At 50.1% G+C, this 13142-nt stretch overlaps 1 protein-coding gene across 1 annotated transcript in view; it reads left to right on the top strand.

Annotated features, from left to right (window-relative positions):
* Positions 1-12697, top strand: part of cracdla (cracd like a) — a 30969-nt gene extending 18272 nt beyond the window's left edge. Inside the window, exons 4-11 of the mRNA XM_061226852.1 lie at positions 209-344; positions 1665-1829; positions 3084-3152; positions 4927-5124; positions 5930-7646; positions 10321-11078; positions 11520-11628; positions 12504-12697. Coding sequence (XP_061082836.1) covers positions 209-344; positions 1665-1829; positions 3084-3152; positions 4927-5124; positions 5930-7646; positions 10321-11078; positions 11520-11628; positions 12504-12673 — 3322 coding nt within the window. The 3' untranslated portion in view covers positions 12674-12697. The remainder of the gene's footprint in view (positions 1-208; positions 345-1664; positions 1830-3083; positions 3153-4926; positions 5125-5929; positions 7647-10320; positions 11079-11519; positions 11629-12503) is intronic.
* The last annotated feature ends 445 nt before the right edge of the window (positions 12698-13142 follow it).

Below are 13142 nucleotides of genomic sequence, written 5' to 3' on the forward strand. Positions count from 1 at the left end.
TCCGTATTTAACCGCTGTGTCAGAATAACTGATCCAGGATCAGCTCACCCGCCTCTTGTCCTAATCGCTGAACTGTCATTGGAAAAATGGATGAGTTGACCCAGGACCAGCGCTTAGAGTCAGAGTCACAGTCTACACCTACACCTGTCTACACCTGTCTACACCTACACCTGTCTACACCTGTCTGTGCTGTATCGCTGCCTCACAGGTATTCGCCCGCCATGCTGGGATCTCGAGCGATGTCGCACGACAGCATCTTCTTCGCTGAGGAAGGCCAGGCCGCAGTGGAGCCGGTGCGGATTCTGTCCCAGGAGAACGTGCAAGGAAAGATCAAAGCCCTGCAGGTGAGCCTTCTGGCTTCTGGTGGGCCTGAGGAGCACTTTAGCCTTCAGACTCGGATATTCAGCTCCGACACTCTCACTCTCCTCTATGATCATTTAGCCTTCAGACTCAGCCTATGCAGCTCCTACACTCTCACTTTCCTCTATGACCCTTTAGCCTTCAGACTCGGATATTCAGCTCCGACATTCTCACTCTCCTCTCTGATCATTTAGCCTTCAGACTCAGCCTATGCAGCTCCTACACTCTCACTCTCCTCTCTGATCATTTAGCCTTCAGACTCGGATATTCAGCTCCGACATTCTCACTCTCCTCTATGATCATTTAGCCTTCAGACTCGGATATTCAGCTCCGACACTCTCACTCTCCTCTATGATCATTTAGCCTTCAGACTCGGATATTCAGCTCCTACACTCTCACTCTCCTCTATGATCATTTAGCCTTCAGACTCGGATATTCAGCTCCTACACTCTCACTCTCCTCTATGATCATTTAGCCTTCAGACTTGGATATTCAGCTCCTGCAATCTTACTCTCTTACACTCTTACTCCCCTGTCTAACTTTCCTCAATGATATTCAGCTCTGACAATCTTACTCTCTTACACTCTTACTCCCCTGTCTAACGTTCCTCAATGATATTCAGCTCTGACAATCTTACTCTCTTACACTCTTACTCCCCTGTCTAACTTTCCTCAATGATATTCAGCTCTGACAATCTTACTCTCTTACACTCTTACTCCCCTGTCTAACGTTCCTCAATGATATTCAGCTCTGACAATCTTACTCTCTTACACTCTTACTCCCCTGTCTAACTTTCCTCAATGATATTCAGCTCTGACAATCTTACTCTCTTACACTCTTACTCTCCTGTCTAACTCTCCTCTATGATATGCATCTCCGACACTCTTACTCTCCTATACGATCCTTCAGACTTGGATATGCAGTTCCGACACTCTTACTCTCCTCGCCCTTAACTCTGCTTTGCTCCAGGGGAGGATTGTCTTATCAGTCTAATCAACTGTACGTTGCTCTGGCAAATGCCATTACTGTAATGTAATGTGTGGCTGTTTCCATTGCTATTGTGCATGATGTGCACTGCCGCAGGGCTGTACTCAATCAGAAGAAACTAATGGTTTCCTCCTTTCCCTGTCTCTGATTGGTCAGATGATCTAGTGGTTACTGCTCTCCCTCTCTCTGATTGGTCAGATGGTTTCTCCTTTCCCTGTCTCGGATTGGTCCGATTAACTAGTTGTTACTGCTCTCCCTCTCTCTGATTGGTCAGATTAAATAAATAGCTACTGCTCTCCTTGCCTCTGATTGGCCAGATGAAGCTGCAGCAGCAGAATCTGCGTCTGGGCCCGCCTCCCCTGTTGATCACTGGGAAGCGTGCGGAGGACACGGGGGTCAGCTCTGAAGATGACGGGCTACCCCACAGCCCCCCCGAAACCTCCTTCTCCTTGCCCGAGGTCCTGGCCCGGGGTACCCCACAGGTGACTACAGCAACCCCCAAAGCAACTATAACACCAACATCACATACCTTTATGTGCTACATGATACCCCCAACATCACTTATACCACCCATGTACTGCCCCCAACGTCACATATACCGCCCATGTACTGCCCCCAACATCACTTATACCACCCATGTACTGCCCCCAACATCACTTATACCACCCATGTACTGCCCCCAACATCACTTATACCACCCATGTACTGCCCCCAACATCACATATACCGCCCATGTACTGCCCCCAACATCACTTATACCACCCATGTACTGCCCCCAACATCACTTATACCACCCATGTACTGCCCCCAACATCACTTATACCACCCATGTACTGCCCCCAACATCACTTATACCACCCATGTACTGCCCCCAACATTACATATACCGCCCATGTACTGCCCCCAACAAGACATATACCACCCATGTACTCCTCCCAACATCACATATACCACCCATGTACTGCCCCCAACATCACATATAGGACTATCACACCAAATTGAGAAAACCCGCCTAGATAGTTCTGAGATGGTTACTTCAATGTAGATAATTCAATTTCTGGCTAAACTGCTACAGTCCCCGACATCAGTTTACTCTCAACATACTCTTACTCTCAACTACCCCTACAATATTACACAAAATAGCTACTACTGGCGGTAATGATTTAAAAATGACCAGATGCTATGAGCTAACAAAGCATTTATGAGGCCATAAAGCTAGCATGCTGTATTTGTGTCCTGTGATCCAGTCCACCCCACAGTGGGTTTATACACATACATTAGTGGCATTTGGCGGACCCTCTTATCCAGAGCGACGTACAGTTGATTAGACTAAGCAGGAGACAATCCTCCCCTGGAGCAATGCAGGGTTAAGGCCCAGCGGCTGTTCGGATCTTATTGTGGCTACACCGGGATTAGAACCACCGACCTTGCGCACCTCATGTACACTACAGGCCGCCCTGTATCATAGTGATGCCCCTGTGCTGCTCAGAACACACTCGTGTACAGTACTTCCAGAGTAGTCTGAGTACTGCATCTACCTGGAGCTCAGTCTCATCTCATCTGTGTCAATGGAGTCCTGCACTGTGCCACTGGGCTCTCTCTCTCTCTCTGTCTGTCTCTCTTTCGCATACACACACACACTCTCTCTCTCTCTCTCTCTCAGTGTGCTAACCCTGTGTTTCCCATCAGCCATTGCGTGACACTGAACCCTCTCCCCTCCCCCATTCCATCTGCAGTTCCCCGACACTCTCAGAAACCATAGCTCTTTGAGTTTAGCGGGAACAGGAAGTGAAGAGGACGAGCAGGTAAGGCAGCTTCCTGTGTGCGTGTGAGGGGGGCATCTCATTCTCTCATAACATCTCTAGCTGTTATGCTGGTACTAATGTTTTGGGGTTTTTTGAGTGGCACATGTACGGTGGCCCTTAGACGACATATGGAAAACACCTGTTGGTTGAAGGAAAACATCCCTCGACCTACGGTTTTCCTTTAACCAACAGTGGTTTTCTATATGTCGTCTGAGGTCCGTGAACTGACGATCGTTTTCCTGAGATGAGGTCTGAGGGCCACCGTACACATGCCACTGGAAAGGGCCATGCTTCACCCTGTAAAAAGGTATTCGATTGAACATTTTTTTCCGTTTCTTTCCCTCTAACCATCAGAGACGGTGCTTTAGCACATTTAATTTTTCCCATCTAGCGTATGTGCAGGTCGAGACCTTATAACCGGGCAGCCCTCTTAAGTACCCACGTCATCCGCCCATCTGTTCCTTATATCTCCTAGCTTTATGCAGAGAATGGTAAGCAGATCAAAATTCTCTCGCTGCTGGCAGCTGATCCGGTAGTAGCCTCGTAACCTCGGTAGTAGCTACGGAAATTTTTCCCCCGTCCTCAGTCACAGAGGTTTGAATAGATCTCTGGTCATTTTATACGCTGCGCTCTGGCGATGTGCTCCAGAGTGTCACGTGGGGGGAGGGGCTCACATCCGTAGACCTAAAATGATTCCCATCGCCGTTCATCGCTGAATGTTTCTGCGTTTTCGCCTTCCGTGTTTCGTTTCAAAGTTCTCCCGTTCGCCCTGTCTCCGGCTCTCCCGTGTTTTCACCAGATGCACGGCGGCAGCCCACGCTTCCCTGCAGGCCGGATCAATAACGCTCCTGCTCTATCGGGATGACTGCTTGATTGTCTCTCCATCCAGAGATCAAGCAGTGCGGGATACAGCAGTCACACCCTCGCAGGTGGCTCAACTGGGCCTGATGGTGAATTACGGCCGGAGTTCCCTCATGCCATGTCAGCAGGGGGCGACGCTGGAGTCTCACCTTATGAGAGCTTCCCTGTCCTGAAGACGTGTTGAGGCCATAATCCACTCGATCCCTTGTTTTCAGAGGCACAAGGCGTTGTTGAGCTCAGTCAGCAGATCCGTTTGCCTCAGAGAGGACACTGCATTGCTCCCTGTGGTTCTCCGAAGGGGACACATCCAGCCCGCTCTGTCTGGATGCTCTAGGCCATGCGTGGTCAGACGGCCTTCTGTATGCGTTTCCTCCAACTCCTACGCGTCTTTGAACCCTAGACAGGGTCTGACAAAGCAACTACTGGTGGTGGCTCCCAACTGGCTAGGAAGACCTTGGTTTCCTGTGCTGCTCACTCCTTGATGGGGCACTGTGGCAGGAGGATCTCCTCGCACAACTCGACGGTTGCATTTTGCATCCGTACCCAGATCACCTGGGACTCTGCGTTTAACCTCTGAGGTTCCAGGGCTCTGGTCAGTGCCAGTAATATTGCAGTTCCACGTGCACACACGCAAGATGGAGAGAATCCATCATACTAAAGCACCGACTCTCTGATGGTCATCCGGAATTCAAAGAACCGTCATTACATGCATAACTCTCATCTTCCCTGATGATCCAGCTGTGAAATTACTGTGTGCTTTCAACAAGCAGAGCGCTTGGTTCTTGCGATAATGGGTATTAATGGCTTATTTTCAGTTTCAGCCTTTGTGTCAAGTGAATGTGAATAGCCTATGTTATATAACGAGTATAACTGGCCTCAGATCAGTTTTTCGTGTGTCTGCCCGTGTCTCCAGGATTGCCCCCAGCCTCCGTCCCACCCCCACTCCCCACAAGCTAAGTCCACCCCCCCCACACCTGCCTCCCCGCCCGGCGTGGACTTCGACAGCCCCGCCCGCTTCACGCCCTGCCTGGACACCTCGGCAGCCCGGCATCGCATGTCCGTCAAGCCCAGGAACCAAAGAGCCAGCGCCAAGGGCCGGAGGCTGCCCTCGGTGAGACGAGACGCATTCAGCCATTTTACAGACGCTCTCCTCCAGTTAGTTATACACACAACTCAATATGTACACTCAGTGGGCACTTTACTATGTGTTTATTAGACTTTGGTCGTCGTCTGCTGCTGCAGCCTGTCCCCCTTAAGGAGGATTGACGCGCTTGTGTTCACAGATGCTCTTCTGCATACCGCTGCTGTGATGTGTGGTTATTTACGTTACTGTCACCTTCCTGTCCGCTTTGACCAGTCTGGCCCTTCTCCACTGATCTCTCTCATTAGCAAGGTGTTTTTTTCCCGCCAAACTGCTGTTCGCAGAATGTTTTTTTGTTCTTCTAGAGACCAGAGTATGGCAAAGTCTAGAGACTAGTGTGCATGAAAGTCCCAGGAGATCAGCAGTTTCTGTGATAATCAAACCACCCTGTCTGGCAGCAACAATCATTCCATGGTCAATGTCACTTATTCCCCATTCTGACCTTTGGTCTGAAAAACAGCCGAACCTTTTGACCATGCCTGCATGCATTTATGCATTTAGTTGCTGACACATGATTGGCTGATTAAATATTTGCATTAACAAGCTGGTGCACAGGTCTACCTATTAAAGTGGTCAGTGAGTGTACATTTAATTCATAATGGACATTATGGATGCAGTTGAGTAAGTACCTCACTATCTTACTCAAAGCTGCCCCACTTTGAAATGGAGCCTTATCTCCAAATTACAGCCTGGCAGGGTAACATTGAAAAAGGAAATTGGGGAAAAAGGATAATCTATTTTCTCTCCCTCTCTCCCTCCCTCTCTTCCTGAACAGGACCGGCCACGTTCTGAAAGCCTGAATGACCTGGACCATCCTGTGCCAGAGAGAGACGAAGAGGATACCGAGGTGGCGAAAGACGCGGTCCGCCTCCGTTCGTACTCCACCCAGGTGATCCGGTCAGGGGAAGGGGGGGTGCGACGGGACCCTGCCGTGGGGAAGCTGCGTCTCTCTGGTTTTGGAGTGGGGCACACAGACACTGATAGGAGGGACTCTACCTTGGCGGGGCCTCCCAGCGACCCCAGCAAGCTGGAGGGGCATGTCACCATGAACCCCCTCTTCCGCCGGCCCATTCCACGGGGTCCTGAGGCCCCCCGGGTGCCAGATCTTGGGACTGGGGAAACCCCGCCCATTTCAGCTGAGTTGGAGACCAAAAACCCCAGTGTCAGCCAACCACAGGGGGGCAGTGACCCAGTGAGAGAGGTCCTGAATGACTTGGCACGGAGGGACTCTCAGAACAACACGCTGGCGCCCTCCGCCACACCCACCACTGCTCCTGCAGGCATTTTGCCCATCTCAGAGAACAACCAAACCAGAGCTCGTAAAAGTAATGTCCAGGGCGTGACTCAAGAGCCAGTGTGGCCTCCCAGAACACAGTCCCTCCCCACTCCTCCTGCTGCTGCTCTGAAGTCCACGGTCCCAAGGATGTCCCTGAAAAAGAACACCGCAGAACAAGCCCAGCAGGACTGCCAGCCCCCTCAGTCACCCCAGTCTGTCACAGTGCCGCCTGCTGGCTCGGAGGACCAGCCGCCACCAGAGGGCACTAAGCAGCAGAGGCCTAATTCTGGCTCATTCCGGTTCTCAATCGCGTCGGCCTGGGACCGACCCCGGGGCGGGAGCCTGCATGGGAAGGAGGACAAGAGGGGGGTGAAGGAGGAGGTCCTGGCCAGTAAGCCGGAGGAGGCCAAACCGCAGCCCCTGAACCCTGCGTCAGCGTTGAAGTCCGAGGGAGGCTTGCCAGCTAAGACCTCGTTCGTCTCCAAGCAAGAGGAGCAGGCGGTGGCAGTTTCAGAGGAGGCTACACCGCAGGACCAGTCCAGAAACGTGGCGGTATTTCAGGAGAGGACTGACCCTAACCCCAAGGGCAAAGAGAGCATGGCTCCCAGTGGCCCAGCTTGGGAGTCTGGGGGTGGAGGTGGGGTGCGGCAGGCCGCTATGGAGATTGTGGGGAGAGGGGTGGAAGAAAAAAAGGATTCGAGAGAGACCCAGAGTGGGGGGTTGGAGGAGGATGAGAGGTCCATGTTTGGTGTGAAGCTACGCTCCACCTCCCTGTCCACCAAGTACCGCCAACGGGAAGTGCGGAATCCAGAGCCGAAATCCCAGGCCCTTAATGTGGAGGGCTGTGTCCTGGGCCAATCACGTGACATCCAGAGTAGTCCCCTGGGCCAATCACGGGACCCCCGGCGCTGTTCTCTGGACCAATCACATGACCCGGAGGGTGGACTTCTTGGCCAATCATGTGACACCCAGGCCCTCACCCCCACTAAATGCCCCGACCCCGTGCAAATGCCAAACCTGGTGGCTCAAGGCTCACAATCACTGAGGCAAGAGAAAGATCTAGAACATGCCTGCCTCAAGCCCAACCTACAGAGAAAGCGCACATTTCCAAACTTTGACCCCCCAACATTTCCCACAGACCCACGTTCCACCCCCTCCAGCTCCACCAAGTCTGACCCCAGAGACAGAGAGAGACCTGGGGACTCAAAGCGGGGCGGTAAGTCTGCTCCCATATGGAGCCCTGTTTGGGTGAGTTGGGTAATCAGGACACAGGCCTGTGATTTAAGCATTTTTAAAACTGTCTACTATAGGTGGCTTCAAACTGTCTTCAAACTAAAAATATTTTCTTGTGGAAATACCTTGATGCTGTCAGGAAAATGAGGTTGAAGGTGAAAAATGGTTCATTTCTGAATCAAGCAATTTTAACAATCAACACCCTTGTTTAACGTTCGGTACTCTGAATACTGAACATAAGCGCATCAATTGTTAAAACCCTTCACTTATCCAACTTTTGTATTCATTGTCATTTCTTAATTATTCCCTAAAGATATCAATTATCAAATAAATTGCCGAATTTGTTGACAGGCAGAGCAACCCAAAGTTACCCAATACTCAACATCTTAAATCTAAAGATGAGGGTCAACTACCTTAAACAAAGAAGTACCTGACATGGACGGTCACAAAAGAAAAGAAGGAAAGAAAGTACCAAGTGTGCTTGAAAAAAGGGGGGAACATTGCCCTCTGGGGGGCACGGCTGGAAACTGGAAGGTGTGGGAGATGCAGAACTGTCTTAGCTGAAACTGGCAACCTACATATTAAAGTTCCCTTATGTTGTTAGAAGAAGGACTGAGCATGATATTGATATTGTCATTAAACGATTCATGATTTTACTCTAAAATCTAACGAGACCAAACATGAATATTCTGAGAGGTACACAAGCTCAGTTATTGTATACCTCTAAAGAAAGAGTTTGCTCTTCTCTTGAGTTTTACAATTGAGGTGATACTTCTATACAAGTAATTTTGAAATACAGTCAGTTGCAACCTGCTCATTCAAGTGAGCACTTCATTAGGTATTTATTAGACTTATTTTTTAGACTTATTGGTCTTCTGCTAGGCGGCACGGATGGTGCAGTGGGTAGCACCAGTCGGCCGGGGCCTCTCTGTGTGGAGTTTGCATGTTCTCCCCGTGTCTGCGTGGGTTTCCTCCGGGTACTCCGGTTTCCTCCCACAGTCCAAAGACATGCAGGTTAGGCTGATTGGAGAATCTAAATTGCCCGTAGGTATGAGTGTGTGAGTGAATGGTGTGTGTGCCCTGCGATGGACTGGCGACCTGTCCAGGGTGTATTCCTGCCTTTCGCCCAATGTATGCTGGGATGGGCTCCAGCCCCCCTGCGACCCTGTTCAGGATAAGTGGGTTAGGATAATGAATGAATGAATGGTCTTCTGCTGCTGTAGCCTATCCACTTGGAGCTTTGACGCTTGTGTTCAGAGATGCTCTTCTGAATACCACTGTTGTAATGTGTGGTTATTTGCATATTTCAGTTAGATTAGTTCTTCACTCAAATGTCTTTGTTCCTTTCAGCTGTGGATGGGGGTTGGCGGGAGGAGGGCAGGATGGTGTGTGCTCTTATTCTGAAGCCATGATGTAATAAACTCTCAGCATAGTTTTTGGGGAGGGGGGACTGGCGATAGAGACAGAACAGACAGCATTCCAGATACCAGCATTAACAGAGCAGGCTACTTCAATCATGTGGACAATGCAAGTTTGCGAAAATAATTTACAATCAGTTTTGTCGGGGTCTCAAAGCCAATAATTAAAACTAGTTACCCGACAATTCAGACTTGAATTGAATTTTCCGAAAGATGACTGGGTTAAGACTTGCTTTGGGAAGGATAGGCCCATAGCTCCATGCTGGCTGATAGCAGATGTAAGTGAGTATCCTCTGCAATTGGCCACGTTGTTAAGTACACTGATAAAGGTGACTTCTGATCTCATATAGATAAAGCCCTGATAAATATTTCTTGTTTACTCTCCATAATTTGTCTTTCACAATGGCAATCATATCCGTCAAACATTGCAGAGGATATTGAACAGGAAAATATTATTGTACTAAATCCAATTTTCACTGAGAGTTCAATGCCAGACCAAACATGCAGAGAAGGGGAAACTGCATTTGCAAACCTCTGCAAACTGGGATTCAGCTGCCTCAAGAAATCATGAGATTGCACCTGGCATTGCACTATGATGCCATAGAAGCAGCATAGGTAGCTATTTGCTGTGAGATTCTGTCAGCAAATGTGAGAAAGCAGCATCTGACTTTAATTTGTATTGTGAAACATGAGTGGTGTATCCCAGCCTAAAATGGCTTTTCAAAACCAATTATCACAAAAGAGTAATTACTTTTCCTCTATTTTATAGATGTTGTTGATCTGCCCACAGATCCATCTTTAGATGCAGGTAATTTGGAGGATGTCTAAAGATATTGAAATTATGTACTATTTTAAAAATAAGATCATGAATTCTGGCTTGCTAATTCTTTTTGCAGTCAAAAGCTGATGAATCAACTGTCTCCCATTGGCATGAGAACATGATTTCACTGTCACAAATCAAAGCATCTGTACAAATCTGGTTGTTCCTCAACTTCCATAAAATTCCTTGCAATTGTGAGAGAGGAGATTGGATTTCTATGGCTATGATTAAAATGCTGCATAAAAGGTCAACGTAATGACTATACATTTTTGACGAATTAAATGATTCCTCAGAAATTTCCGGCGATCTGCAGTGAGGAATTATCCAGCATTTTAATAAAGTTAAAATATTTCAAAAACCCAATCTCCATGTTGATTTGAGTCCTGCGCTCTTTAACGCGTTCACTCTCCCCCACAAAGGGCCGGCCCCCAAGCCAGCGCCAGCCCCGCCCAAGGAGGCGGAGCCTGTGTCGGAGCCGGTGATGTCAGAGCCGGTGATGTCAGAGCCGGTGATGTCAGAGCCGGCCTGGATGACGGTGGCGAGGGAGAAGACCAGGAGCCTCCAGCAGCTCTTCACCAGCAGACTGCCCCGGAACCTCACCGCGTCCACACCTTCACCTGCTCCTGCTCCCGCGTCCACACCGGCACCAAAACTCACCCCGCAACCCGCATCCACACCCGCACCAAAACTCACCCTGCAACCCACACCTTCACCTGCACCCACACCCACACCAAAACTCACCTCGCAACCCACACCCACACCAAAACTCACCCTGCAACCCGCACCTTCACCTGCACCCACACCCACACCAAAATTCACCCCGCAACCCACACCTTCACCTGCACCCACACCCACACCAAAACTCACCCTGCAACCCACACCTTCACCTGCACCCACACCCACACCAAAACTCACCTCGCAACCCGCACCAAAACTCACCCCGCAGCCTGCACCCCAGACCCCCGCTCCTGCCCCTACGCACCAGCCTGCCCCACAGCTCCCCTCTCTGGCCTTCATCCCAGGGAGGGGTGACAGGGCACCCCAGGGGACAGCAGAGAGGACGGCCGTGCTCCAGGGCAGGTTGGACAGGGGAGCGCTGCCGGAGAAGAAGAAGCAGGAACAGACGGAGGACAGGAGGCAGGAGAGGGCAGACCGGTCCTTCTCTGTGGGGCGCAAGGTACGCCCCCCCTGCCACTTTCGGTCCTGGATCAAACTTCTGACGATGTGGAGTGTGATTGGTTGAGCTTCATTACTGCAAGCTACTACTGCTTCTTAAAAAGCATGAGCCGTATAAAGGTCCTCCCAGTATTTTTGTCCAATCACCTAGATTTGCCAATTGGCACAATTCTTCAGCCAGGAGATGGAACTAACAAGTGAAATCAGAAATCAGAGTTCATTGGTGTTGGAAACACATGGCAGGGCTTGTAGTTTCTGACCCGTGGACTTTCCACCTCTGGATGTGTACATCAGTATGGAATGTTAATGATTGACATGGCTCTGACAGAAAGCAGAAATATGAGGCTTCCTAGCAGTGTCTGTGGCTTTGAGTGAGCCTGCCCTCTGGTGGTGGTTTTGTGTAATGCCCGCTGAGCTGGGCTCCCTCTCTGTGTGCCTGCAGACAGAACCTAAAGCAGCCCCACCGGACACCCAGAGCACAGCAGCTACTGCGCCACACAGAGGAGAAGCCAAGATGGAGGGTAGAGCAACCTACAAGGCCCACACCTTGGGTACGGATTGTCATGTACACACACAGACTTCTGCACAGAGACACACACATCACACACTTATGCACAGAGACACACACATCACACTTATGCACAGAGACACACACATCACACTTATGCACAGAGACACACACAGACTTCTGCACAGAGACACACTCATCACACACTTATGCACAGAGACACACACATCACCCTTATGCAGAGAGACACACACCCATATGCACAATGACACACACACATCACACTTATGCACAGAGACACACACCCATATGCGCAGAGACACACACATCACACTTATGCACAGAGACACACAGACATATGCACAGAGACACACACGTCACACACTTATGCACAGAGACACACAGACATGCACAGAGACACACACATCACACACTTATGCACAGAGACACACACCCATATGCGCAGAGACACACACATCACACTTATGCACAGAGACACACAGACATATGCACAGAGACACACACGTCACACACTTATGCACAGAGACACACAGACATGCACAGAGACACACACATCACACACTTATGCACAGAGACACACACCCATATGCGCAGAGACACACACATCACACTTATGCACAGAGACACACAGACATATGCACAGAGACACACACACATCACACTTATGCACAGAGACACACAGACATATGCACAGAGACACACACACATCACACTTATGCACAGAGACACACACATCACACTTATGCACAGAGCCACACACGCACACAAACACACACATACTGCACACACACACACACACAGGCTCATGGGACTGACCCAGAGCACAATGCTATATGTGTGTGTGTATATATTTGTGTGTATATTCTAATATTGAAACCACCTTAAATTTCCCCTTAGAAGCAGCTCCCAGCAGCGCTCCTGTCCAGAGCCGACAGAGAGAGGACAGGCAGCCAAGCAGGCCTGAGGTCGCATCATCAGCCCCCGCCCTGTCCCGCGGGGGGCAGCCATCTTGGATGGAACTGGCCAAGAGGAAGTCCCTCGCCTGGAGCGATAAAACCATGGACTGAGAGAGAGAGAGAGAGAGAGAGAGAGAGAGAGTGTGAGAGAGGGAGAGAGAGAGAGAGAGAGCGAGAGAGAGAGGGGGGGAGAGAGAGGGAGAGAGTGTGAGAGAGAGTGAGAGAGAGTATGTGAGAGAGAGGGAGAGAGAGAGAGAGAGAGGGGGAGAGAGAGAGTGAGAGAGAGCGAGGGAGGGAGGGAGAGAGAGTGAGAGTGTGTGTGAGAGAGAGAGAGAGGGGGGAGAGAGTGAGAGAGGGAGAGAGAGAGAGAGAGGGGGGAGAGAGAGAGTGAGAGAGAGACAGAGAGAGAGAGAGAGAGAGAGAGGGAGAGAGTGTGTGAGAGAGAGTGAGAGAGAGAGATGGATTGAGAGGATAGGACCAAAACACCTGTCGTTCTGCTGTGTTAATATTTGATGAGAGCTGTGCCTCTGTGTCAGACCACCCATGCCCATCATGACTCTGTGTGTGTGTGTGTTTGTGT

This window comes from Conger conger, chromosome 17 (assembly GCF_963514075.1).
Source record: "Conger conger chromosome 17, fConCon1.1, whole genome shotgun sequence".
NCBI classification, from domain to species: domain Eukaryota; kingdom Metazoa; phylum Chordata; class Actinopteri; order Anguilliformes; family Congridae; genus Conger; species Conger conger.